The sequence below is a fragment of the Balearica regulorum genome, chromosome 7 (assembly GCF_011004875.1).
Source record: "Balearica regulorum gibbericeps isolate bBalReg1 chromosome 7, bBalReg1.pri, whole genome shotgun sequence".
Lineage (NCBI taxonomy): Eukaryota > Metazoa > Chordata > Aves > Gruiformes > Gruidae > Balearica > Balearica regulorum.
In genome coordinates this window covers 11,756,450-11,782,233 of record NC_046190.1, presented here as the reverse complement: position 1 = coordinate 11,782,233, position 25,784 = coordinate 11,756,450, and the positions used below count along the sequence as shown (strand labels likewise).

Genomic DNA, 25,784 nt, shown 5'->3' with positions numbered 1-25,784 from the left:
AGGCATCTACAGGCCGGTAGAAGGTTGCCTGCAGAGCTTGGAATCAGCAGCTGTAATGGGTATGGTAAAGGCATTTTGGGCATGGTGTCTTGAAAATCTGAGTGTCTGGGTTTCTTTGCCCTTCTGGCTATTCTAGTGATGTACTTTCTCATTTTCTCTGTTGTTGCGCTCTCCACTGCCCCATTTGAAACTTTTTTCCCACACTTCCAAATCCTATCATTTGATTTTGTTCTGAATCTTCTCTGCAGACAAGGAAGTACTGGAGAGAGTCCAGTGAAGGGCTACAAAAATGATTAAGGGACTGGAGCATCTCTCTTACGAGGAAAGGCTGAGAGAGCTGGGTCTGTTTAGCCTGGAGCAGAGAAGACTGAGAGGGGGTCTGATCAATGCTTATAAATATCTAAAGGGCAGGTGTCAAGAGGAAGGGGCCAGACTCTTTTCAGTGGTGCCCAGTGACAGGTCAAGGGGCAATGGACACAGACTGGAGCACAGGAAGTTCCACCTGAATATGAGAAAATACTTCTTTGAGGGTGACAGAGCACTGCAACAGGCTGCCCAGAGATATTCAAAACCTGCCCCGACATGATCCTGTGCAACCTGCTCTAGGTGATCCTGCTTTAGCAAGGGGGATAGACTAGATGATCTCCATCCCCTTCCATTCTGTGACTCTGTGTAGCCTCCACTTGCATAACCTTTAAAGCTGTTTTTGGAGGGTAAGGATGGGGGGCTATATTATTGAAACCCTCAGGTACTCTTGGCTTTAAGTTTAATTTGCTCACAGTGTCCCTGGGCAAGGACTGGGGGAAGGGGAAGTAGGTAGGTGTGCATTAGGTTCCTCATGTGCCTCAGGTGATGGCTTCATGTCCCATAGGTTCACAAACACGGGTGCAGAAGCTAAAAGGATGTGGCATGTGTAGCTGCAAGTCAACCTTGACTGTCTGGTGTGCAAGACAGCCTGATTTACCAGAACAGCAGGGCTGTGCAGCTGTACCCTGCTGTGCAGGGGAGGAGTAGGGGAGTTGGTGAACACTTGCTTAAGCACGATTTTAAATATATATGTTCTGTCAGAGGAGGTTCTCTCACTGCCCCCCGCCCCCTGTTGTGCTGATGACTGAGTACTTGACATTTTTCAGTCCTTCCTACAGCCTCTGGAGTTAGGACAGTGCTGTAATTCTGATTTTATTAGGGGAGAGGAGGCACAAGGGGTTGAGTGGCTTGCCTATCTTGTATAAGAAATTCCTGAAAGAGCAGATCGCTGTGTCAGCCAGTGCTGTTCTACTTTTCTGCACAAAGCCCCTACCCCTTTCTTCATGTCCCAGAGAGCTGGTCTCTGAGGCTTTTTGTTGACAGCTTTACTGCTTCCTAGCCTCTATCAGTTGTTATTTATTTCTGGATGATACTTTGTTTATTTGTTTGGGGGCTTTGGTTTTGGTTTGTTGTTTTGTTTTGGGTTTTTTTTTTTTAGCTGCTTGCACTGGATCACACCTTACTCCACAGCTAGTGGGAGTTGAGTTTTGACTCGCTGTGTGTAGGTGGGTTAGAATCTGGCCCTTGTGTAATATGCTGGGGATAGAAACTGTGCCTTCTGTCTCAAACTTGGTAGTGCCAGGGAGCTCTATTCATGGCTCAGGGCTTGGCTTTGCTTCGTATAGTACAAATCCACATGTGTAAAGCAGAGAATGGAAGAGATTTGTTGTGCCGTGTTTTGGTTTATGCCACATTTTGATAATGTACTAACAGTGTGATTACTATCTGGAATCTTCATGCTGCTGTTGACATTTTGCCTGGAGATAGTTGGAGCTGGGATCTTGCCTTCCAGTAGAGAATATTTATGAATATGCTAGTTAATTTTTCAAGAAAGGCACACTGGACAAGGGTGAGCTGTTAAGGATTGCTTTTCTGTTAAAGATGTGGAGAGGGACTGGCCAGCAGTATTGACTATAGTTAGGTGTGAGCATGACTTCTTTTTGAGAAAGCATAATGGCAGTTTGAGTGTTAGACTGAGAAAATGGATTGCTGGTCCATGCACGAGAGGCAGAGTCACCCCTTGTTAAAATCCCACTATCTTCTGTAGGTTTGTACTGGTGTCAGTCGATTAGAGCAGGTTAGTGGGTAGGGCTGTACCCAAATAGCTCGATTCAGCCTCAGCACAGCCCATGTGCCCATTTGATGTAATTTGCCCCAATGCAGTCTGCAAGCATAGGCAAGCAAGTCGTAGTGATGCTGGAGTTTCTGAACCTGCTGGCACTAAGTTGTAATTTTCCTTGTCTCTGCCAATCTGTATCAGAAGCTGAGATCCTGCCAACGATTAGGGGGAAAAAAAATACCCCATGTAGGTGAGGCTTTGTATGCAGTGTCATTTCAGTGATGCTTTGCTTTGCAGTACTACAATTGGCAAATTACCAGGCAAAATACAGAAAGTGAGGATGAACCCGGCAAATGGCATGAGAAGCATAAACCCTACTCCCTAGTGAGAAATGAGGCCTCCAAAAGTGCTAGGGCTGATGTAGCAGTTTCCATGGGGGAACACGCTGTGTTCCCTTTTGTCACCCTGTTTATTTTATAGCCCTCCAAGTGGGAAGATCCTGCAGAGCTGCAGTTCAGGCTTTCTTTTTTGTATTAGTAATATAGCCACGCATAGGGAGATGTGTGTGGCAGGGAGTCTATGCAGAAAGCCATGATTCTGGGCTTAATTTATACTTTGGTACCTTCAGTAGGTGTAAAATTTAATTTGTAGTCTCTGAGTTGTGCAAAGAGGCCTTTGTGTAAACTAGAAGCAGGCTCAGTTGTTGATGTTATCTGCAACTTAGCTATAATTCACTGCTGCAGCATCTGTCTGCTGTGAATTGTCGCACTCTGTGGCTGAAGGCTCATAATCCCTTGTTCCTCCCAGATTTGGAGGAGGCCTATACAGGAGCACACTGTTTTGCAGCAGTGGGAGTTAGTCAGGGCTCCTGCTGTTCATGTTGCAGCACTCTACCCAGGTAGAGCTGTGCTGCAACTGCCATGGGCTGATTTGCATCACTGATAGCAGTGCTGGTGCAGTGACAAGAAACTTCAGATTTTTGTTCTTAGGGTCTTTTGCAACATGAAGGTTGTTAGTCCCACCTCCTAGAGAGATTTGGTGCCTTGGGATGGTGGGGAGGAGGATATCAGCCAAACCCAGTCATCTGTTTCTGGAATTCCCTCATTTTCTCTTCCCATTATATTCAGTGTACAGTCAATTCCCTGGTTTAAGTAGTATTCTTTGTTTGTCAGGTGTTTGGGTTTGGTTTTTGTTTCTCCCTCTTGCCAGGTTTGTACCTTTTTTGTATCTTCTTGGTGTAATGCCTCATCCAGAACACATGCAGGGATTTATCCTTCATGCTGTTGTTTAACCTCACCTGATCCTTTGCTTGACAGTGATTGTCACCTGTAGTGTTGTTTCCATCTGCTCCACTGTTTGTAGTAAGACTGACTTTTTCCTTTCTCGCTCCTGGTTGACCTTTCAAATCCATTTATCTTTCTGACCCAAACAGACCAGTCTATGTCATGCTGCTGACTTAATTGTCCTGCTTGTTGGAGTTTCTGCTGTTGATGATCTCCTGATCCCTCCTGACAAACTTCTGCCCAAATTCAGACTGGCTTCTGTTTGTTCTCCTCTTGAGAGTATTGGCTCCTACTCCCTACCCTCTTTGAACCAACAAAGATAGGATTTGTTTTTGTTGACTATTTTGGGCTCTCTTCATCAGAGGCTGTGGGTCTCTGGGGCTGTGCACTTGGCTGGCCTTTGCCTGGATCTCCTCACTATGAGACACTGCCTTGTTGATCAGCTCAGAGGGAACAGGCCTGCTTTTTCCATCCTGCTGGATATATTCCCATCTCCCATTTCTGTGCTCCCTACTGTAGTTCCATTCTCTGATATGAAAGTGATTTCACTTCAGTGCTGTTGCTTTATGAATCCAGTTTGAAGTAGCCTAAACGATTTTCAACATTATCTTAATTACGTGTTTATACTTTGCTACGTGCTCTGTGACAAGCAGGCATGTGAACTGAGAACAATTCTTCTACCTCAGTTTTGATTAAAGTTCCTCTGCATAAAATAGTCAATTATTTTCTGAACACTTCTCGTTTATCTCCTTCCATCTGTTACACCATCAAAAAGGGAGAAGTTATGGGAAGGGACAGATGACGTAGGGATTGCTGTTGAGACTATTACTTCAGTGGTCATTGCCCAGGTGCTTGGGCAGCCATAAAGCGATGTATAGACATGGTAAGGTAACATGGCACCAGTTCTGGTTTGCCTTTAATAGTTAGGCTACAAACTGCAGCAGTTCATGAACTGCTTCACAAGTAGCTTGGCCATCTGGGAGCAGTGGGAGGTGGACACCTCACTGCCTTCATGTTAGTTGCTGTTTGTGAGCCAGAACTGTAAGAACGGAAGAAATCGGAGCTCTTCCATTTTTCTCAGCCTTCCTTTTTCATGGATCTCCCAGATGCTAGGTGAGTATGTCCCTGTGGACAGAATACAACTCCAGACATCAGGGCATCTGGGTTCTTTACCTGATTTTCTTACAGCCTGTGTAAGTCTTTGTGCCTTAGTTTCCCTAATAAACGTGTAGCTAACAGTAGTGTTAATGTATTTTCCTGTTTTCAAGTGTATTTCCTCTCCCTTCATCTCCAGGTACAGTATTGCAGCAATATAGTTGTAACATGAGAGATAACTAACAAGTTTAAATAGAAGTGAAGGAAGTCTGGCCTGGCCCACAGCCATACAAATGCCATCAGTTTCTTTTCAAACAAAGTGCGTTTCAGTCAGGTGGCATTTACTTAAAAAGCCTCATTTTCCCCAGTGCATCTGAAGGCAGTTTCTTTAGCTCAGAAGATGTGTTGCAGAGAAGTACATGTTCCCCAAACAGACTGTTGTTCTGCAGATGACACTGCTAAGGCTACTTCTGAATATGACCATCTTCCTCGAAACGGTAATGTTATATGTGGGAAGCAGCATGGTATAGGGCAAAGGGCTGCCATGCTGAGCCCTTGGATTGTTTCCTGAGTCTGCTGCCGAAAGGCTGCAAGATCTGGGCACATCAGATGACCTACATGGGTCCTACCATCTGTACATCGGGGTAATGTGCACACTTTCCTAATCCTGTTTTCAGGAAGCAGAATCAGTGTTTTGGAGCTTGTGATTGTTTGAAAGAAGATGAAACTTAGGATCCTAAGTTTTCTAGGTAGATCTGAAAATTACCTCCTGTGCCTTTGTTCTCTTTCTGTGAATCACTGCGATCTCTCTGCCATGCAGGTACCAGCAACTATGATACTGGCTGGGCCTTGAAAGAAGCTGAGTCCCTGACCATGCAGTGGGACGCGTGGAGCCTGATGGAAGTTGGTGAGGCAGGGACCACACAGAGCTTTCTGCAGTGTCAGGCCTTACCCTGCTTTGTAATACAGTTGAATATTCAACAGAGAAAATTTTAACAGAGATGTTAAGGTGTTAGCAGGGGCTGGAGGAAGTCTGTGCCTCATTCCACTTAGGGAAGGAGGTGATTTCTATAGGGCCTTTGCTCACTTGTCAGGGAGGTTAGAAGGCAGATGAATGGAGCGGTGAATAGGACATAGGAGGACTCCCTTTGCCCCTGGCCCCTGTGTGCATTCAGCAAGTCCCTTTCAGCCCAGCTTGTCACAGGAGACCCTCAAATAGTCTATTCCTCATATTGTGATCTTTTTTTTCCCAAGATATGAGCCTGGGATCTGAGCTGTGGAAGCGCTGATGATGCATAGCTGCAAGGGGCATCAGTGAGAGTTCTGCTTTGAACCTGTAAAGTGGCCCAGAAAACCAGGCCCTTGGGGGTTGTCTTAGAGTCACCTGGAAGGATGAGAAGCTGCAACTCTGATTTCCCTGTTCCTTAGCTTCTTAGCTTCCAGTTTGGAAAGTGAGGATGCTTGACAATAAACACACTTGTGAACTGCCTCGTTGCTGCTCTTGGTGAGCCTGTCAAAAAGCCTGCAAAGAAACCACCGGTTCTGTATTCAGAGCAGGGCTTGGCTTGAGGCCATGCATTGAACAATGAAGAGAAAACAAAATATTGAATAGCTGCTTGTTCAGCAAACACAGTTCCTCTTGGCTGTGCAGGGCCCTGCGTGAGAGAGCGTGTGAGATGGGGCAGTTTTCCCTTAGCATTTGGGCTAGGACCAGCCTCTGCACGTAGGGTCTCAGGTGGTACAGGAGAAGGCTGACACCAGCACGCTTGCTCCTAGCCTGTACAGTGGGGAAGGGAAGCCAGCTGGGGGCTTCTTTGCTGGCCCTAGACTGCAGCACTGAATGCAAAACGAAATTCTTGCTGTCATGTGGCCTGGCTTGGGAAACCCTTCCCCTGCAGAGTGCCACTTTGTGCTGCTTAATGGGGTGTTGCTCTGGTTTGGGGGAGCCCAGCTCTGGGACTGGGAGAGACTTGTGGTGCTCAGCAAGGAGGAGCGGTCTTCCTGCTCTTTCCTCCCCTGTGCTGAAAAAGCAGGGTGTGCACCAAAAGAACAGCGAGCTTTGTTTGGGACTGCGGTTGCAGTTCCTTCCCCACCTGAGGGTTATGCTTGATGTGTCTATTGGATGAGTTTTATTGGTAAACTAATAGTACTTTGCTTTTGGCACCTCATACAGTGGTGTTTGAGAATAGGGTTGCCTCACTTGACAAACAGTGGACAGGACATGATGGCTGGTTTTGGTTTGGGCTGTGGGTTGGTTTTGGTTTTTTTTCCACTTTCCCACTTGCAGCTTATAATCATTATGTCAGTTTTTTGTCTTTGACCCCAGAATCAGGTGGCACAAATGTCCGTATTAGATGTCTCTCTGGGATGCCTGAGAACAGCAACCCACCAATGCAAGCCTTATGCTGGGGTTCAGGGAACCTAAGTACCCTGCTCTGCTACAGGCTTCTTGTGTGACCTCAGAAAAATCATTTAGAATTTCTGTGTTGGTGTTGTCCCCTTGCATAAAAAGTGTTAGGGAAGAGTTAATTTCTGAAGTGTTGCAAATAGAAATAACAATTATGAGGAGCAGGTACCAAACTGAGAGGGGCTGTATAAATACTGTAAGTGGCTTTGGAAACATTTATTTCTTCAAGGGATATGTGCAGCATACCTTTTAAAGTTGTTTTTGACTCAGAGTTGCAGGAGGCTTTCAGGATCCAGTGTAGAAACCCAGAGGTAGGTGACGTTCTGCAGTTGTGACACGCACAAAGGAGCTCTTTTCCTCTTGAGCTGAAACCAGACTGTGCGGCCATTTCTCCTTTTCCAAAGATGAACAAACACGAACAGATGCCAGTATGACTGTGTCCCCTTCTCTGTTGGAGACGGAGTATGTGAACTTTGGAAAGAGTCTGGCTTGATCCTGGGAAAACAGCTTTGATCAGAGCCTTGGGAGGAATCTGATACCGTGTCCATCTAAGAGCGACAGGAGAAGTAGCCAGAGTTTGGGGCCAGGTTAGTCTGGTGCATCTCCATTGACGTCAGTGAGAAGCTGAAACAGTCTGTTCTGTCTCCTCACTTCAGCTCCTCGTGGAGAAGCATTTATTCTGGACCTCAAGGCCAGACAGAGTAGGGGGACAATAGGATAGTAATGACTAAGCTAATTTTTGTCTCTAGTACTGCTTGGAAGGAAATGTTTTGTTAAATTTGCTGATAGGCTGAAGGCTGAGGTGAGGCTTTTGTTGGACTTGAGGCTGGTACTCACAAGGGTATAAAGATACCAGCAGCAGGACTTCTGCTCCAGCTATGCCATCGCCTGTTCAGCTACATCCCACTCCTCACTGTAGGAGCTCTTGGCAGTATTGAGTACCATGAGCTGCTGTGTTCCTGAGGCTCCCGTGCAGCCCTCTGAGAGCCACACTCCTGTGCCTCCCAGAGGTGGGGTGGGTTCACAACTCCCTTGGAAACTCAGCCCTTGAGCATCTCCATCTGGGCAGAAAGATTTGACTCTTGCACGGCTGTCATTTGTCTTGCCATTGGACTGAAAGCCTCACACGCTGCTACTGGTGGAGCTTCTCCATAGGCTTCTTAGATTATGGCTTATGCAGTTGGTTTCATAGACTACTTATGGTGTTGATCCACTGCTACTTGAAACCCTGGCAAAACACTGGGGTTCTTCAGCCGGTGAGTTTTGTTTTGTGGACACAGGTGGATTTAAAGTTGAAAAAAGCTGTTGAACACTCTTCGTTTGTTTTGTCATTTGGCTGTTTGTAATAGGAGTCATTTCTGAGGAATCATAGAATAGTTTGGGTTGGAGGGAACCTTTAAAGGTCATCTAGTCCAACCCCTCTGCAATGAATAGAGTTGTCTTCAACTAGGTCAGGTTGCTCAGAGCCCCATCCAGCCTGAACTTGAATGTTTCCAGGGATGGGGCATCTATACCTTTCTGGGCAACCTGTTCCAGTGTCTCACCACCCTCACTGTAAAAAAATTTCTTCCTTTTATCTAGTCTGAATCTATCTTCTTTTAGTTTAAAACCATTACCCCTTGTCCTATTGCAATAGGCCCTGCTAAAAAGTCTGTCCCCATCTTTCTTATAAGCCCCTTGAAGTATTGAAAGGCTGCAATAAAGTGTCCCTGGAGCTTTCCCTTCTCCAGGCTGAGCAACCCCAACTCTCTCAGCCTGTCTCCATGGGAGAGGTGCTCCAGCCCTCTGATCATCTTCATGGCCCTCCTCTGGACTTGCTCCAACAGGTCCATGTCTTTCTTGTACTGAGGACCCCAGAGCTGGACGCAATACTCCAGGTGAGGTTTCACCAGAGCGGAGCAGAGAGGCACAATCACGTCCCTGAACCTGCTGGCCGTGCTTCTTTCGATGCAGCCCAGGATACAATTGGCCTTCTGGGCTGTGAGTGCACACTGCCAGCTCATGTCCAGCTTTTCATCCACCAGTACCTCCAAACCCTTCTTGGCAGGGCTGCTCTCAACCCTTCATCCCCCAGCCTGTATTGATACTGGGGATTGCTCCGCCCCAGGTGCAGGACCTTGCACTTGGCCTTGTCGAACCTCATGAGGTTCACATGGGCCCACTTCTCAAGCATGTCCAGGTCCCTGTGGATGGTGTCCTGTGCCTCAGGCACGTCAACTGCACCACTCAGCTTGGTGTCAGAACTTGAATAATAGGTAAAGCAGTAATGTAGTTCACTGGTTCCAGAAGGGTGGTTGATCTTGGCTTGGGGAATGGAAGAAGGCGTTTCCTGCAGGGGAATTTGGTGGCCAAGTGAATGGGTGTCAACAGAGCCAGAAGGTGGGGAAGGTCTGTAAAATGAAGAAGAATGAGATTGTGTGTGGTGTGGTGCTGCATAAGCAGCAGAGGTGGCTGAACCTGAGTGAAGTAAGACAGAAAGCAGTTGGCCTGCTCTGTGGATGGATGTTATTGATGTTTGGCTAAACGTAATTCAGGTAACTGTGCCTGATACAATCTGATAGAATATTTCTTTCCTGATTAATCTCTTGCAAAAGCAGAGTGGGGTGAGTGAATTTGGAGGAGAGGCACTAGCTCTGTGTTAGCATTAAGGATGTGTATAGGAAGAGGTGATTTTTATTCCCCCCACCCCCTTTACCTGGCAGTACGTATTTCCAGCAGCATCTCCTGAGCGACCAGTATCTCTTTTGTGATGGAGATGGAGCTCTTGGAGTCCTGGGCCCCTCTGGAGCCAGGAGCTGGTGCCAGGTACAGACAGGAGGGTGACCAGGTACAAGGAGATGACAGGGTAATTGAGTCTGAATGCCACCTGTGTATCACATAGGACAAGGACTTTCGATTGCTGTGTTTTCCCAGCAGAAAATAATTACATCACTAAGAAGTCAAACCAAAATGCAGATATGCTGCAAATGCATTCGTTGGGCTATTTATCAATATTAAATGTGTAAACCAGAAAGGTCAGCTGTGTTTAATGTCATGTGGCAGCTTTGTGATTTTAATTACAGTAAAAACCCAATGACAAATGAATTCAGTGCTCTTTAGAGCTTGTTCCTCCCTGGCGCAGTTTGTTTTGTTGGCTTACCTGTGCTCAGGGAAAGTTTGGCTGCCTCTATCATGGTAGGAGGGATTTTATTTAAATACAGAAAATGGAGTAAAGTAATGAATTATTTACAATGTCTCATTCACTGGGGGAATTCAGTGTAGCTTAACGTTTCAGCAACACCTTGTTACAGTGTTGGATAGCAAGGTTGTGCCACAGTAACTGGTGCAAAAAGATTGTTGCATCTGGCCTTAAATTAAGAGTGACTGACAATTGCTGCTTTCCTGTTTCTTTCTGTTTTGCATGCAGTTTAATGGGTCTGGGGTAAAAAGGGATAAACTTCAGTTTCTCCTCTTCCAGCTTTTTGTTGTTTAAAATCATGATGGGGACTGCTCTGCTGTTTTGTTGTTGTTGTTTGCTTGGCTCCTTTATGTTAAGCTTCTAAAACTCTTTCTTGATTTTTTTTCCCAAGCTGTTTTCAAAATGTAGTCAGCAGGATCCTCCTCTTTATATAAAATTCCTTCAGTTTTTAGGATTAGTTATCAGTTTGGATGTTTTAAATGAGCCCTGCTAGTTTTAAATTGCAGCTGAGGTTTTGAGCAGGGGCGGTGTGTGTGCTTGGGCTTTTGTTTTCCTCTCTGAACATGTCTGTACCCGCATGGCTGTAGTTTCAGCTTTGTAGGTAGGGGCAAGGTCCTGCTTGCCCTGTCTGCCTGACAGCAGGAGTATGAGCTCCTCTGGTTTGTGGTCCGTGCTCAGCGGCTGCCCTTATTTCACTGGGTGACACAGGCTGTGACTGACTACCAACAGCAGCACTGAATGCACCAGTTCCTACAAGTAACTGTGAAATGTTCCCTGAGTGCTGTGATAGTTTACAGCTGTGGTATTCATCCTGTACCCATTAAAAAGCTGGCAATCGTGTACAAGGATGGAGCTTTGATTTCAGTCTGGTGATACTCTCTAGGTTCTCAGTTGATGATAAGACCAGCTTGGTTAAAGAGGTCCAGTTACATTTGTTTCTGTACCTATTGAAAAGGTGGGTTGTTTTTTTTCTGAATGTAGTATCAATAGAGGTTCCTGTACTTTTTTCCACTTCACTGACAGCACTGTCCTTGTTTAACTCCAAATAAATCTTAGTAACATGTGCAGCTGAAAGATGAAGGGAGAAAATTAATCTCTAGAACAGGAGCTACAGAAAATGAAATGAACTATGAACAGAAGAGAGAGGGTTTCTTTTCTGTAGCCATTGTCCAAGCAAACGAAAACTGGCACAGAAAATAAGTTAGTGAATGGTGATAGTGGGGTGCTGGTGTTTTGGTTTTTCCCTAAATTTAGATGAAAGGAGAAGTTAAAACTTTTTTCCAAATGCCCCAAGTAAGTCTAAGCTTAGGCAGGTAAGAGAATTAACATCCCCATAGGATTCCATCAGCATTGCTGAGATTCTTTCCTTTGCATTCAGTTTCGGGGGGGGGGGGGGGGGGGGGGGCTGGGGTTTGTTTTTCTCTTTGCCACTGGTATGGTTAAAAGTCACAGCATTAATCTCCTGACTTGGTGAAAAGCCTGTAACCCCTCTCAGTTGTCTTGTTCATCAGAAGGCAGATAGGTAATAGTCTCCTGTGTGAGAGGAGTAGGGAGAACCTGCTGTTTTAATTTTGTTCACAGCAGTGGGTCAAACTTTGTTCTTTCAGTGCTGGCCTTTATAATTGGCTCGATATAATATAGGAATTCAAGCTATTGCATGTCTATGGCTTTATAATTGTTAATGTCATAGCTAAGAAGAGTGCAAAGTCTCCTGCAGGAACATACAGTAAATAAGAACAATAAGCGTGTTCCAAAGAACATACAGGCAGTGGTTTTAAAGGGCCTCAGCTCAGCCCTGGTGGGTTAATTTGCATCCAGGTTGCTGGGACAAATGGATTTTGCTGGTTTAGACTCTGTGGGGGATGTGGGTTTGATTTGGGAGATTTTTCTGGACTAAATTTTATGTTCATGTCTCTGATTCCTGGGAACCAGACTTAAGCAATCCCCTCTTTTTGGGAGGGAAGGATTTGCTTTGGGAGTTTCCTCCACTTCAGGAGTTTGGCTATAGTGCACCTTGCCTTTAGGGTATTCCATATCCTGCTGCGCAGGGTACCTTGCACAGACATATGGTAAAGTTTTGTTCTTCCTCTGGCCACCCATCGCCCTCAGCCACAGCTAGCTAAGACTCATTTACCTTGTTTTTCACAGACGTTCGTGGTTTATTCGTCATCTTCAATGAGGTTCTAACACCTGTTAAGTGCTCCTCCTCCCTTTTTTTGGAGAAGCATTTAATTATGACAGGGTTTCCCTTGGAGCACATTCTCCATTCAGTTCCCTAATTGTAGAATTCTCTGTGGGATTCTCCAGATGGGGGATAGAGGATAATCTTCTCAGAGCTCCGGAAGAAATGTGATGCCAAATTACAGAAAATAGATCCTTTTTATTAAGCTCTTGGGCTCCTTTTACTCTTATTTTAAGGTGACCTTCTGTTAAAGAGAAATGTTGGATAAATGGCTATCCTTTTTAAATAATCCTCAACAACCTTACCTGGGTTACTAATAACATCATTAGATTAGAAATCCTGAAAGGATTTAAGCCTTTTTTTTTGCCACTTGTGCTGTCATCACAGAGCCGAGGAGAATGAACCTGCCTGTTTCCCTTTTGTTTGTAGTTGGTCTCATTTTCAAGCTGCGAGCTCTAAATTAAAGAGTGCTGGCAGTGTGCTTGGCGTGGCAGGCAGGTATAAAGACAAAGCCCCCTCCTTTGTCAAGTGGTCACAGTGCCACTTCATGGGTCACTTGCTTTGCTGCAAGTGGTGCTCTTTCAATCCCCAAGGGGTTTCCAGGCATCCTCCAAGTGCTACTCAGCACCGCTGATGTTTGCAAACATGGCAATACTGGCCATCCTGTTCTGTGCCCAAATGCTGGCCATATCTGGAGTTCTACTACGTTTGCTAAATCTAACATGACTACTGAAGGGCTCCAGGGTTTGTCCTTACAGAGCCAATTCTGCTGGAAGGTTCCCATGTATTTGATGTGCATAAATTAATACTCCATGAGCTCATGTGTTAGCAGATGATACTACTATTTTTACAGGGTGGTCGAAGAAACTAAAGCGCAAAGAAATGTAACTGCATCCCTGTACTGAGTTGATGGCAGAGCCAGTAGTCTGGAAATGGCTGACTGGTCCCTTTTCTAACTGTTGCCCCTCTTTCGGATTTTGTGTGCATTTAAGTCTCTAGGGAACACTTCCTGTAGCTCCAGTAAGAGTACCATCTTTGCACATAGCAGGTAAATACAGACTTAGGAGGGGAGGAATCCATTGTCAGCAGGGAGGCTGGGGTTATAGCTATAGATTTTAATGTATGTGGTTGGTTGGCTTTACACTGCGATATGCTGCTGGGGATGTGTACGGCTTGTAGCAATTGAACTTTGGTGCTGAGAGGTCAAAGGTGGCTAATCCAAATTTTTGTTTATCTTCCAGGTCTACGCACAATGAACTAGAGAAGAACCGGTAAGTAGCTAATGAGCTGAATTCGAAGAAATGCGAGCCCAGTGAGTGTAATGTGCTTTACCCTTACATATGCAGGCGCCATTTGATCAGCTTAGACAGCTGTGAATGACCATGCTGCATCATATGATTTTAAAAGTCAGGGGGAAAGATGCAAAAAGATCTGAAAAAAGAATCCTTGGTTTTGGTTCGTTTTTTTCCTTCTCTGAAAAGGCAAGAAGTGACCCAGTTTTGTGACTAATCTGTATGCAGAGTAAATACTGTTCTTCTCCTGACACAGTGAAATCTGATTGGGGCACTTTCCATACATGAGGTTGCTACGGGATCAGGTTTCGTGGGCCCTGGGTAATACGTGTTACCAGTGTTACCATGAACTGAAGGGCAGAGCCCTGTGCTCTACACCATCTCCCTCCCACCCCTCCACTGGGCTATGATAATCTCTGCTGCGCAGAAAATACCGTTGTCCAGAGGCTCAGAGGTCTGGCTACCAGTGCTGCTGTGGGGACTCTCTCTTCTAACCTGTTTTAGGATTGCGCCTGTTTATCCTTGAATCTGAAGTTTTAGCAAGCCTTGCAGTTTCATTACTTGGCTAGCTCTGCTATATGACTCAACCCTTTTGTAACAGGAGTTAAAGTAAGATAAATACCATTGAGACAAGGGGAGCTAGTTCACACACAGATCAGATTATCGCCTTCCATTCAGGATGCTATAGTTAAGGTTGTGTCAGGGTTGCCATTATAAACTTATCTTGGCTCTTCTGTGGGGTTTTAGGGGGGGTGAGGGAGGTGTCTGTGGTTTTTGTGGCTGCTGGAACAAAGGCAGTGCTCTGGCCAGCTGCTCCTATGAAGAAGCCCCCGGGGTGGGAAAGGAGTCTAGGTTGATTGCCTCCTCTTCTCTCTTAGCAGCCATCATTTAACAAAGGATGGGAGGACTATAAGGATGGTCAAAGATACACAGAAGCTTCAAGCCAAGTGTGTATTTCCATTCAGACAAGATCTTCCCATGTAGCTTCAAGGGAATTGTAGCCAAGTACCTCAAGCATCCTGTTGGCCTCAGTTTCCTCCACATCTACCTCCCTCCAGCAGCAGCAGTGCTTGGAAGCGACTTGCCCTTTGCACGGTGTGGGTGTTTTCTTCCAGACTGTGCTTCTAACTCCTGGTAGCTTTGAGGATCTACAGAGTTGTCATGGTCCTGTCTTTCTGGGGTGATGCAGGGAGGTTTTTTTATTTGGGTTATGTTGCTCCCCAAGTCTCTTAACCTTTCCAGTCCCAGGTTGAGCTGTGTTGAGAAGTGTTGGCTCCTGGGTTTTCCAGTGCTCTGTACAGTTTTATTTACCAATGAGGGAAAGAAAATGCAGTGCTTGGGTCTGACTCATAATGGAGGGTGCTTGTTTCTCCATGACAACAGTAAGCCATCATTAATTTTCAATGTGCTTATTTGCATATCTGATTGTTACTGCAAACCCTGCTTGCCCTCAGTACAGTTTTAGAGCAGAGCTGTCTCCATCTTTTCCTGTACCAACCTGGTCCTCTCACATTGGCCAAGTTTGTGTGGATCTGTGACCATCTTTTTCTACGCTCGGACTTGTGGGTCAGGCAGTGAAGTGTCAAACTCTCTGTGGGTGAGGTCTCAGCAGCTAGCATTACATGCTTACTGTCCTGCTAAGGACTGGCAAGTAGTGATGGGTATAGGATATGCCTGATACTAGCTATCTGTGTGAGCTGAGGCAGTTTCTGCCTTGATTCCCTGTCTTTAACTGAGGACAGTAATACTGCCTGGGGTGGGGATATGAGGATTGACTACTGTCCAGCACATTGCTATATATGTTACTAGTGATAAGAGTGTTATTACCTGCACTCCCCTTTATGCCACCTTACCTTTTGCTGAATGTTGACAGGCTGTTTGATTGCTACAGAATTTGTCTTCCCATTCCCAGTTGGTGTAATACCATCTCTCTCTTCCTCTCCTTCCATCTCAGCTACACTTCCTAGTCCCCACCTGCTCCAGGGTGAAGACTCCTAACCATTAGCCTTCTCAGCATGGTCTTTCCTCCAGGGTTTCCCATTCCAAGGCACTGTATTCCAGGTCTGTGTCTCAGACATGGATTTACAAGCCTTTGGTTTTCATCCTTCTGGGCAGGGCATGCATTTGATCACACTGGGTGATCTGTACAGGCAAAATCCTAAGTCTGGGGTCTTGGTCAGGAGCCCGCTGCTTCTGGTTTGGGATTGTCTGTCTTTCAATGCAGATGCTATGGCCTGATCAGCTACACGCATCTGCAAACCCAGCATAGCCACTACAGGGTCTCATTACCAACGATTTGGACAGTGAATCTCGTACTGGAAGCGTTTCTTTTCAAACTCCACAGCAGTGTTTTCTAAGTGAAGGGGATAGCTTCCTGGTTAGATTTTCACCATGTTTTATTTGCTGTGTCGTTAAGTTTGTCAGTATCTTCAGACTTAACTGTTGAAAAGATAAAAGCCCTGATACTAATGGCTTTGTGGCTGGCAGGTGCTCATTTTCCCTATTATTTGAGATTATTCCTTTTGAACGTCACTGTTATCTCCATTATTGACACACACTATAATTTTCAAAATTGTCCACTATTAGGTCTCTGACTCTGGTTTTTCCCCCTCTTGTCTGCAAACAGCAGCTTTCTTATGTTCAGTTAAATTTTGTTTTAACCCATTCAACAATTACAGAGTTTCTTCCAAGCAGTAGCAAGAGAATACTAGAAAAACAAAATGGTCTCCTCCTCCTTTTTGAATATACAATTTAACTCAGACTCAATATTGCAGCGCTGATCATGTTTCAATGTATCAGGATTAAGAATCTTGTATCCCTTTGATATCAAAAAGTGACTAAAAAAATATACATTTTTTTAAAAAGCGATGTTTTAAGCTTCACTCCTTTTCTTATTCTTGAAATATTTCATGAACACTCCATTGGTTCTGCTAAGGATTTGGTACCGAATATTAACTGTAATATTTAAGTGACTTCTCTTTCTGCTTTGATTTGTTTGGGGTTTTTTATCTGAAGAGATTGCAGTGACATTCATATAAGGGGCTTTGTTTGATTTATAAAAGATTAAAGTTAATTTATAGTTATTATCTGTCATTAATCCTCATGTTGGAAAATTGTTTGTTTTTTATTTAATGGGTATGTGTTTCAGTTTATCTCTGCCCAGGATGAGTCATAGCTTGCATTTAAACAAGAAACCAGTATTCTGCTTCTCATCTAGTGCAAGGCGTAACTCAAACAATACTTTTTAGTCCTTTAACATGCCTACCAAAAAAGATATTCATAAGCAACACCCCATCATTTTCTAAAAGAAAAACATGATAAAGCAAGTGACTGAAAGATGAATTTTGCTAGTGTAATATTATCCTTTTTTGAGAAAATAAATAAAATTCAGGCTTAAGTTAAATGGTGTGTGTTATATAGATAGCAGAATTAACTGTTGTCTGTAAGCATTTTAGATACACGCCAGGTTTTGGAAGGATGTGGTCGGTGTGGTACACAGCACTGAGATGACTTCCCTGCCACTCTGTGAAGTGGCAGCGCTGGTAGACCATCATGGTGGTGGTGTCTGTCAGAAAAGTTATGTCTCCTGATAGAACAAGATGTTTGTAACGCTATTGATCAGATTGGAGGGAGAAAAAAAAAGTCTTTCTGTATATCCTAGATTGATCTATTTGGTTTTGGTGATGATTGCATTGTAATACAGCAGAAGGAAGGAAGACAAAACTGAGTAATTGGGTAAGGAATGAGTTATTAGGGCAGATTTTTCTTCTGGTAACTATAATTTAGCTCAAACTAAAGACAGATCCAAGAAGGGACAGAGACTTCGGGAGAATCACTGAAATCAGAATTTTCTGAAGGTCTCTCAGAATTTGTGGCTCTGCAAAAATACCTTGTTTAAAATTAAAAAGGACAAAGTCTGAAGGAGACAAAACTCCTTCTAAACCAAGTTGCTAAAAAGTTGTGTTTAGTGAAAAAGCACAGAGTGGTGTAAGATCCTTTCTCTCTGACATCATTTGAGATGATCAGAAACAAAGCGAAGATGACAGACACATAGTAATGATTGAGTACTGTGGTTTTTAGCCTTTTCTGACTTTTATCAGGATCCCCTTCCTATCTGCTGTGATTCCCCACCCATTCTCTTTACCGTGAGATGCTGTTTATTGCAGAGTGTTTCTCCAAAACGGTTTCTCACGCAGAGCTGCCTGTTATGCTAGGTTGCGTATTTGAGGTAGCAGATGAGATAAATGAAAAACCCTGCTGAACGTTTAGGAGAAAACCAGGACCTGAGTCAGCTTGCATGGAAACGTGGGGCCTTCTGAGGCTCTGCAGCAATTGCACAGTTTGGTTCTGTTTCTTTAGAAGAGGGGCTTGAGTGTGTCTATTAGCAAAATGCAAGAGAAGGAGGAGGGGGAAAGCGTTTAACATAGGGCATTTAAATAGTGCAGACATGCTGTCTAGCCCGGGAAAGATAGAGGGAAGGGAAATGAAAGTATAGTGAATCCTTGCTACTCTGAATAGACATGGATGATTGTGCTTTTGTACTGCTATATATACTTGCCAAGGCAATCTGATCAGTGTTTGTCTTGAACCAACTAATCGATGTGGTGTTGAGTTCAGTGCTATTTATCAGGAGAGCTTGAACAAGAAACTAATCCAATAAATTTCATTTGTTCTCTGGAGTGGGTTTTTTTTCATGTTAACTTCATGTGGCAAACGTTGACAGTACATATTGTTTTCCTCATTAATAATACTTGGAACCTGTGATGTTCTCTGTAGCACTCAAACCATGTCCAACACAGCTGAGCATACATCTTTCTTTGACACATCCAAACATCAGAGCATGCACTGGTCCAACTTGCTCCTTGTGGGAACTGTAGGTAACCCTTCCTGTTTCCAAGGCCAGTATGGAACAAGAGCTGGATGTCACTAGATGTCTTTGATTCTTGGGTGACAGATGCCTCCGTTTTCAGCTGGGACTAACAATTTTCAGCAGAGCTGAAGCATGTCCCTGTAGTTTAGGAGATCTGGATAACTATTACACCACTGTGCCTGATTTTGCTTAACCTGGAGAGAGTGAAGTCTGTATTTTGTGGAGTAAGGCTATCGGAGAGATGTTCTTTCTGGATACGTTCAGGATCAGTCATCATTTAGTGTCAGTCTGCCTTTTGCTATGTTGTGGTTATTTCTTTGCATTGCTCTGGGAACTCCCCAGTCAGATGCTGTAAAACTGTGATCTGATCTCTTTGGCCGACCACCACGCTTGTTCATGTGAAGTGCCTCCTTATGCAGAAGCAGCATTTTGATTGACTTACAATTGAAAGTCTGCGAAGGCTTTGTTTCACGTTGGCTGGGCAGCAGAACATTTTGAACTCTGAGTAAAGCTGCTGAAAAGGGACAGTTAGTCCCCATGCCAAAATTCAAGGAAACAAAATGATCCTCATTTTGTTGGAAGTCCTTCAGTGCTGCTCATATTGGAATTTCTAGTTTCAATATGATTTTTTTTTTTATTCAAAGTGATGCATGCCTGCCTGCCTTTCTGCTCTCAGATCTCTGCACCTTCCTTATGAATCTAATAGCAGTTGGAGAAGTAAGAGGAAAAAGAACACTACTACTATTTTGGATAAACTGTTGCAAAGCAAAATGTTTTTGTTTCAACAGTGTTTCACAATAAAATCACTGTTATAAGCCAATTTTTGGAAACATTTATCACAAAACCCTTCTCAACTAATCTGTGTTTTAGAGACACTTTATGATGTGTTTTCCTCCCATAGTATAGAAAGAAATGTCAGCGCAATCTGCTTGGCCTTGTCATAATGGCCTAATGCTGAGTATCCTTTGTCATCTTGCCTCCCAGAAGAGAGACTTTAGAGGAAGCCCTCAATTTAGAAAGAAACGTGCTCTGCAGTCAGTTCTCCACGCTTACTGGTTGTGTTCTTGCATTCAGTGTCCTGTGCTTAAGATTTCCAGAGTAGTGAATATCAGAGGTATGGTGCATTACTGGTTATTTTCTGCTTTCAGGTAGCCAGGAGGGGGTCTTGTAGCTGCTGTGGATGTGTAATGAAAGCAGTCCTATGTACTTAGATGGTATCTGATTTGGAGTGCATCATTGCCAGCTTTGGCTCTTGAACCTCTTCCCAAACTTGCATCCTTGAATTTCTACTTGGCTGTGTTGCCACAGTTTTCTTTCAGGCTAACCCCTCTACAGTTAGGTATGTTTATGGCTGTCCTGAAAAAATTAAAGACTAGGCAAATCCCCTCTGTAATCAGTGAGATTTGATCAGGGAAGAATCTGGCCCCAGGTAGGAAGTCAAGCATTCAGCTTTCCTGGCTCAGTTTTCAACCATGTCAGCGCTCTGTATTTACCATCTCTCTGCCAAATGCATCTCTGGAAACTTTGCGGGCTTTTTTTTTTTTTTCCTGGGGGCTGTTTGTTGAAGTGCCAGGAGCCAAAAATTCTGATGCAACAACTTTTCTTGTTCAAGTGACTAAAATTGCTCATGGTCCTAAAAGCATTACTAGCTAGAAGCCACTTGGGGAGTTGCTGCCTTAGAGAAGATGAGGTAATAGGAATATAATTTTTGAGATGATTACCTGTTAACTACAAGTTTCAGGACTTTGTGCTCTTGGGGCAGAAGCTGGAGTTGTGTGTCCTGATCTGTGGCTGTATCTGGTACATGTGTTGAGGGTACTATAGCAACATAGCCCATGCAGGCTTGTGATAACCAAATGAAATTCACTGTGGGACAGGAAATGTAGGCAAGAAACTTTCTCATTCTCCTTTCTGTATGTGGCCCATTTTTACCCAAGTATCACAACTTTGAGAACCTATTACCTTATGATATGCCGGGAGGAGTGGGAAGCATCAGACACCCCCATTTAACAGGTGAGGAGCAGAAACACAAATGGATACAGTGCCTGGAGTAATGGGCATATGGGAACAAGTTTGCATCAATCCACTCCTTTGCTTCATTGATCAACATCTCCAGCCAGTTGCTTGCTTTTTCCCTCCTTCAAAAAAGTTTCCCCTTTCCCACCTCTGCTTCTTTCAAAACTTCCTCCTCACTCCTTGTGTCTCTGTCAGTGTTGCCCAGGGTCAGGAGGTGCAGTGTGACACTGTCTTGCTGCCATCACACCTTCTCCCATCTGAAGAGAGAAGAGGGGCATGAAGTGAAGGTACCTTTGCTGCTGTGGGTCTGGCCTCTTGTTTTGGGTGCTGTGGTGGGTAGTGCAAGCGTGTAACAGGCGTTCGTAGCCTTGTCTGGGAAATGAAAGCGAAGGGCTTTGTCTCGCAGTTGCTGTGGTTGTTGCCTTGCTGCGAATGGTGCTGGTCACCCTGAGCTGTTTGCAGAGCTGTGGGCAAACAGACCAGGCAGGTTTCCTCCCAAACAGTGCATGTGACAACCATAAAATAATGAAATGGGCAATGTGCAACTAAGGGCCAGGAATTCTCTTCCCATGAAACCATCGGGTAATGTGGACAGGCCTAAGTCAGGGCCGTGGCAGAATGGTAGATGGTGTCATCTACCCGCCTCACTTTCTGTGGGTCCTGAGAGCTTGAATTTGTGTAGGAATCCAGATCATCTCTGCCTAGCACTCTGTGTGCTCTTTGGTAAATCCTTACAGTACCTTTACAAAATTGGAGTATCCCCTTTTTTTGAAGGTGACACTTGAATCTGTCAAATGCAGGCTGAATCTCATATAAAGGTTTCGGATTTGTCCACGTCTGGAGGAGCACTGAGGAATCCCTGGATCCCAGAGCAATGGGATGAGTCAGGTCTTCTGCCCGATGTTCCATTAAAAAAAATTAAGGGCTGTCTTTTGAAGGTATCCTTTATGTGTACACTGCTGCTTAAGCATCACTTCCCATTAGCTGTGTAATAAGATTTTCTGTCCCTCTTGCCTGTTAATTATTTACCTTTGAGAGTGCATTCATAAAGCAACATGACTTATTTAGGGAAAAATGAAAACCTTCTGCAAAGGATAGATGCTTTCTGCTCTTGACTTTTTTGCCCAGGAGTTTAAGTAGTGTACCTGAATACTCAAGGTGAAGAAGGGATTGTCCTGAATGGGAGATTTCGCAAATGAGCATGTTCAGCTTATAGAAGGCGAGGCAGGAAAGGGGATGTTGCAGTTGCATAGTGATCTTGTAACTGCCTGTACAAGGGTTTCTGCCCAGGAGGGGCTGAGGGAAAGGAGGAGGCATAACAGGAATTGATATAAAAAAAAACTTACGCACTGAAACCTCCAGTGGAAACAGGACGTGAGCTTGAAATGCAGCGTTACTTTCATAGAAATAGACTCTGTGAATGGTATCAGTGGGTTCATGCACGGTCCAGGCTGATAACAGTTCGTATGATAAGGGTGTGGTTTTTATCACGGTAGGTAGTAAACAGCTGTACAAAACTTAGTCATGCTTATAAAGTCAAGTGAAGCCTGTTATCTCTGAGTTGACTGCTGCAGAGCTAGAGTGGAATGTCTAAAAGCATCTGAATCATTTAGAAGCACAGCTCTTAATGACTGTGATAAATACTTGCTCCTTCAGTTGGGCACTTGTTGCTCCCCCTGCTCTTCTCTACAGCACTGTAGCTGTGCCTAATCATTTGGAGAGCAATGCCAAGGGTTCCTGCACCAAACGGCTTACTGTCCAGGACAGTGAATAATGTCACAATGAAAGGAGGGCATTTGATAGGTGCCACCCTTCATATGAACAAGCAGGTGTATTTGTTTGTAGAGAAAGAGCAAGGACCCTTCTGTGAGCATGAAAGCTGGCAAAGCCACGCGTCCATCAGAGGGGATATGTGGAAAGGAAAAGGAAGTTGATGCCAGACTTGATTTTGCTTCTTATTTGTGTATGGGGCGATCTCCCTGTGAGCAGCCCAGGAGAGAAAAGGAACAGAACAGGAGAGTTCAGAGGTGAGATCAGCCCTGAGGACCTCACCATGGCTGTCCCCAGCTTTGCAGAAGAGACTTATCAGCCAAGAGTGTCTCAGGACCTGAGAACAGTCAGGTGCCAGCATTTCCATCTGCTGCTCCAGTGTGTTCCTCTGCTCTTTCCACTCACAGCTGGATTGTGGGGGAGAGATTGCTCCAGCTCTCATAGACTTTGAGGAAGTTCTAGGTGATGTGTCCTCCACCTCTTCCTCGCAGGAGGAACTTTCCAATGCTGCCTAAAGACACAACCTGTTGAATACTTGGCGTAATTCATTGTAATTTCACGTGGCCAAAGTCCAGCCCTTAAATGGGAAGTGTTCTGCTCCTTCTGGTAACTCAGTGACTTTCTTCAAATGAGTTTTTCTGAAAGGCAGAGCTGTGAAGTGGCTTTATTTTGGAAATCAGAGGTTAAAAAGAACTTGCTTTGTATCTCCCATGTCTTTCATTCCCACCTATTTGATCTTGTTCCCTGGAGTGGGTTGAGTTGTGGGCTGCCCAGTCAGATTTTGCCCAGCTGTATGGGAATCTTCCACACAGCTCGGAAAATACCAGTCATTAGCTCTACTTTGGTAATGTCCAGAGGCCAAATGTGGGATGGGTACTCACATTTGCATAGATGCACACAGTTACGTGCAAGCACACACAAAGAGCTTGCAGTTAAAGTCTACATGCCCATCTCTTTAACAGGGGAGGACAGCCCCAGCTGTGTATACAGCTTGCTGTTTCCTTTGATCTGTGTTTGTTTCCAGTGTTTCTCATAGACTGGATCCTCGGCTCCTCAGAGCTGGCTGCTTTTTTCCATGTTTGCAGCTGCGTAACAGCATACAGAGAAGTTCACTGGGGTTACTGGGGTGTAACTGGTTTCAGCGGCTTGGGGTGGAGGTTTCTCTTCCCTGCAGCCCCTCCTGTTTGCTTTGCTCCTGTCGTTTCCTCTCCAACATGCAGGGTAGGGGATTGTCTCATTCTGGTAGAGGAAACTGCCTTGCAGATGCCTCTGGATCCTCCCTTTTAGTTCGCCTACCTGCTCCCACACATGTGGTGTTCCTGCCCTTTTCCAGCTGCACACAGCAAATACAGCTGCCACTCTGGAGCAAGTCTTTAGCGCTGTCACCAGGGTCATAGCTCAGAGTGGCAAAATTCCCCCTTTTTTTTCCCCAGAGATTCAGCATGCTGCCCCTACAGCTGGCTCGGGCCCTGTGCCTAAAGGAGGGCAAGAAACTGCACTCTCCAGACTGAGGTGGTGTTTTGTGAAGCTCTCAAAGATGGGGCTGAGGGGCCTGCAGCACTCATTTGGTCTGTCTCCTCGCCCCAAGGCAGGATAAGCTCTATCTAAACCTTTCCTGACAGATGCCGATCTAGCATGGCCTTAAAAACCTTTGACAGCAGGATTGCCTAGGGAGGCAGTGCAACCCATTGCCCTGATTTACTGTTGTTACCGCTAGAAATTTTTTTCCTAATGTCTAACTAAGAAGAAAATTATTTCAGCATTGTTCTAAGGAAACAACAAAGCTGACCAAAGTTGAGTGCTTCCGTGCATGTGAAGGGGAGAGGCCCAGACACTGAATAATCAGCTTTCATAGCAAGAATCATTCTATTAGACCCTAGAATTGTGCCGAGGAATTCTGACTGAGATGTGGGAATAGGGGAAAAAAAAATACTCATTTTTCTTTTTCCCAAATGCATGTGTTTGCCACTTCACCTACCCAGAAAAGCAACTTTGATGCCAAAAGAAGTGGGAAACCGGATGGGAACACTTTGTTTCCGGTGGTTATTCTATGCAATATGACCCTCTTAGGAAATGCGCAGAGCCTGTTCTGTGTGGCGTGACCTCTTTTAAACTTTTCTTGGCTTGGAAAAGCAGCTTAGAGGCTTGGTGTTCACTGGAAAAAGCACATATGGGTATGCATTTCAGCAAAGGGGTTGCAAAGGGGAAGAAGAAGAGAAGTCTTATATCTGGTGCTATATACTTCAGAAAGACGTGTGAAGGCCCTCTGGAGTCATGAGTTATCTCTTAGTTTCTTTGTGGGTTTTTTTTTTTTTTTTCTTAGTGATATCTGAGAAGGACCAGAGCGGGGAGGGGGTAGGAGTATAGATTGGGCACACCGTAAATGGTTAGCAGTAGTTGGAGTGGAAAGCGGTTGTACAGAAGTAGGGGACTCCCACAAGCCCTGCAAGCTGGCTCTCAGGTCTGTGCAGAAGGTGCTGCCTTGCACCTCCCCTCAGTCATCCAGGGACAGCAAATTGCATGAGTTTCTTAAAGGCTTTTACTTTTTTCTTTTTAAAGGAGCATTTGCTAAAACTCTTATTCAAAATGAAAACTATGATTAATCTTGCCTGCTCTTGTAACCTCCACTGCAATTCTGGTGATATTTTGTAATTCTCAAATCCCAGCACCCAGAATGAAGTGTTTTCTATCCCCCACAAAAAAAGCAGTGTAGGAACCAGTATAACCTACACATTTAAAAAAGAAAACAAAAAGGAGAGGTAGCATCCTATGTAGGTGGGTTTTTCTTTTAAATCATGTGATGTCTGAGCTACTCTGTGTTTTGGTTTTTTTATGGGGCCTAAGTCATTATCTTTTGTGGACACATGGGATTAACAGCAGGCCATCAGAAACTAAAGGTTTTAAAGAAATAAAAAGTTTTACGACTGCTTGATTGCAAAGTCAACAATACAGCCTTCATCTTGTGGTCCTGATTCAGACTAAACTCCTTTGAACTTTGCTGAAATTCCATCTTGGGAATTTCTTGGGACAGCGGTAAGAAGGGACCTCGGCTAGTTGTTGCTGCATATATGGGGGGGAGCAGTGAGGGTTTATTGATCCATTTTGAGAAACACGCTCATCTTGTACTGTGGGCATTATTAACCAGCAGAGAAAGCTTCCCAAAGCACCCTACTCTCTAGGCACTTCACATACCAGTGTCATTGCTGAGCTACATGAGCACCTGAAAACCAAGAGTGGATTTAGCTGTGCAGTACTCCGTGAAGGAATTAGGATTATCTCCATTTTGTGGATGAGCGGTGCGTGCTTCAATTCCTCAAGGGATTTACCTGAGGTCACGCAAGCTGTCTATGGACAGGTCTCCTGACTCTCACTTAAAGGTCTTGCCTGCCACATAACCCTTTTCTGCTTGTGGAGGGAGTTGAAATGTCAGCTCCGTTTGGTTGCTGCTTCGCCCTTCCTGAAAGTGCATGCAAACTCTGCCAGCTCCTGGCTAGCACAGCACCAGGAATGTCAAGAAATCTGTGCTTCTCCTTTGCGATTTGGCTCTCCTGATGAGGAAACCCACCGCGGCCTCTCCCCAGGTGAATGGTTTGCGGTGAAAATTA

The 25,784-nt window shown here is 44.7% G+C and overlaps 1 protein-coding gene across 2 annotated transcripts in view; it reads left to right on the top strand.

The window, feature by feature from the left end:
• MXI1 (MAX interactor 1, dimerization protein) overlaps positions 1–25,784 on the top strand; it is a 57,805-nt gene that overhangs the window by 14,649 nt on the left and 17,372 nt on the right. For both annotated transcript variants that reach the window (XM_075757970.1, XM_075757971.1), the window contains exon 3: positions 13,473–13,502. In XM_075757970.1, the coding sequence (XP_075614085.1) occupies positions 13,473–13,502 (30 nt within the window). The remainder of the gene's footprint in view (positions 1–13,472; positions 13,503–25,784) is intronic.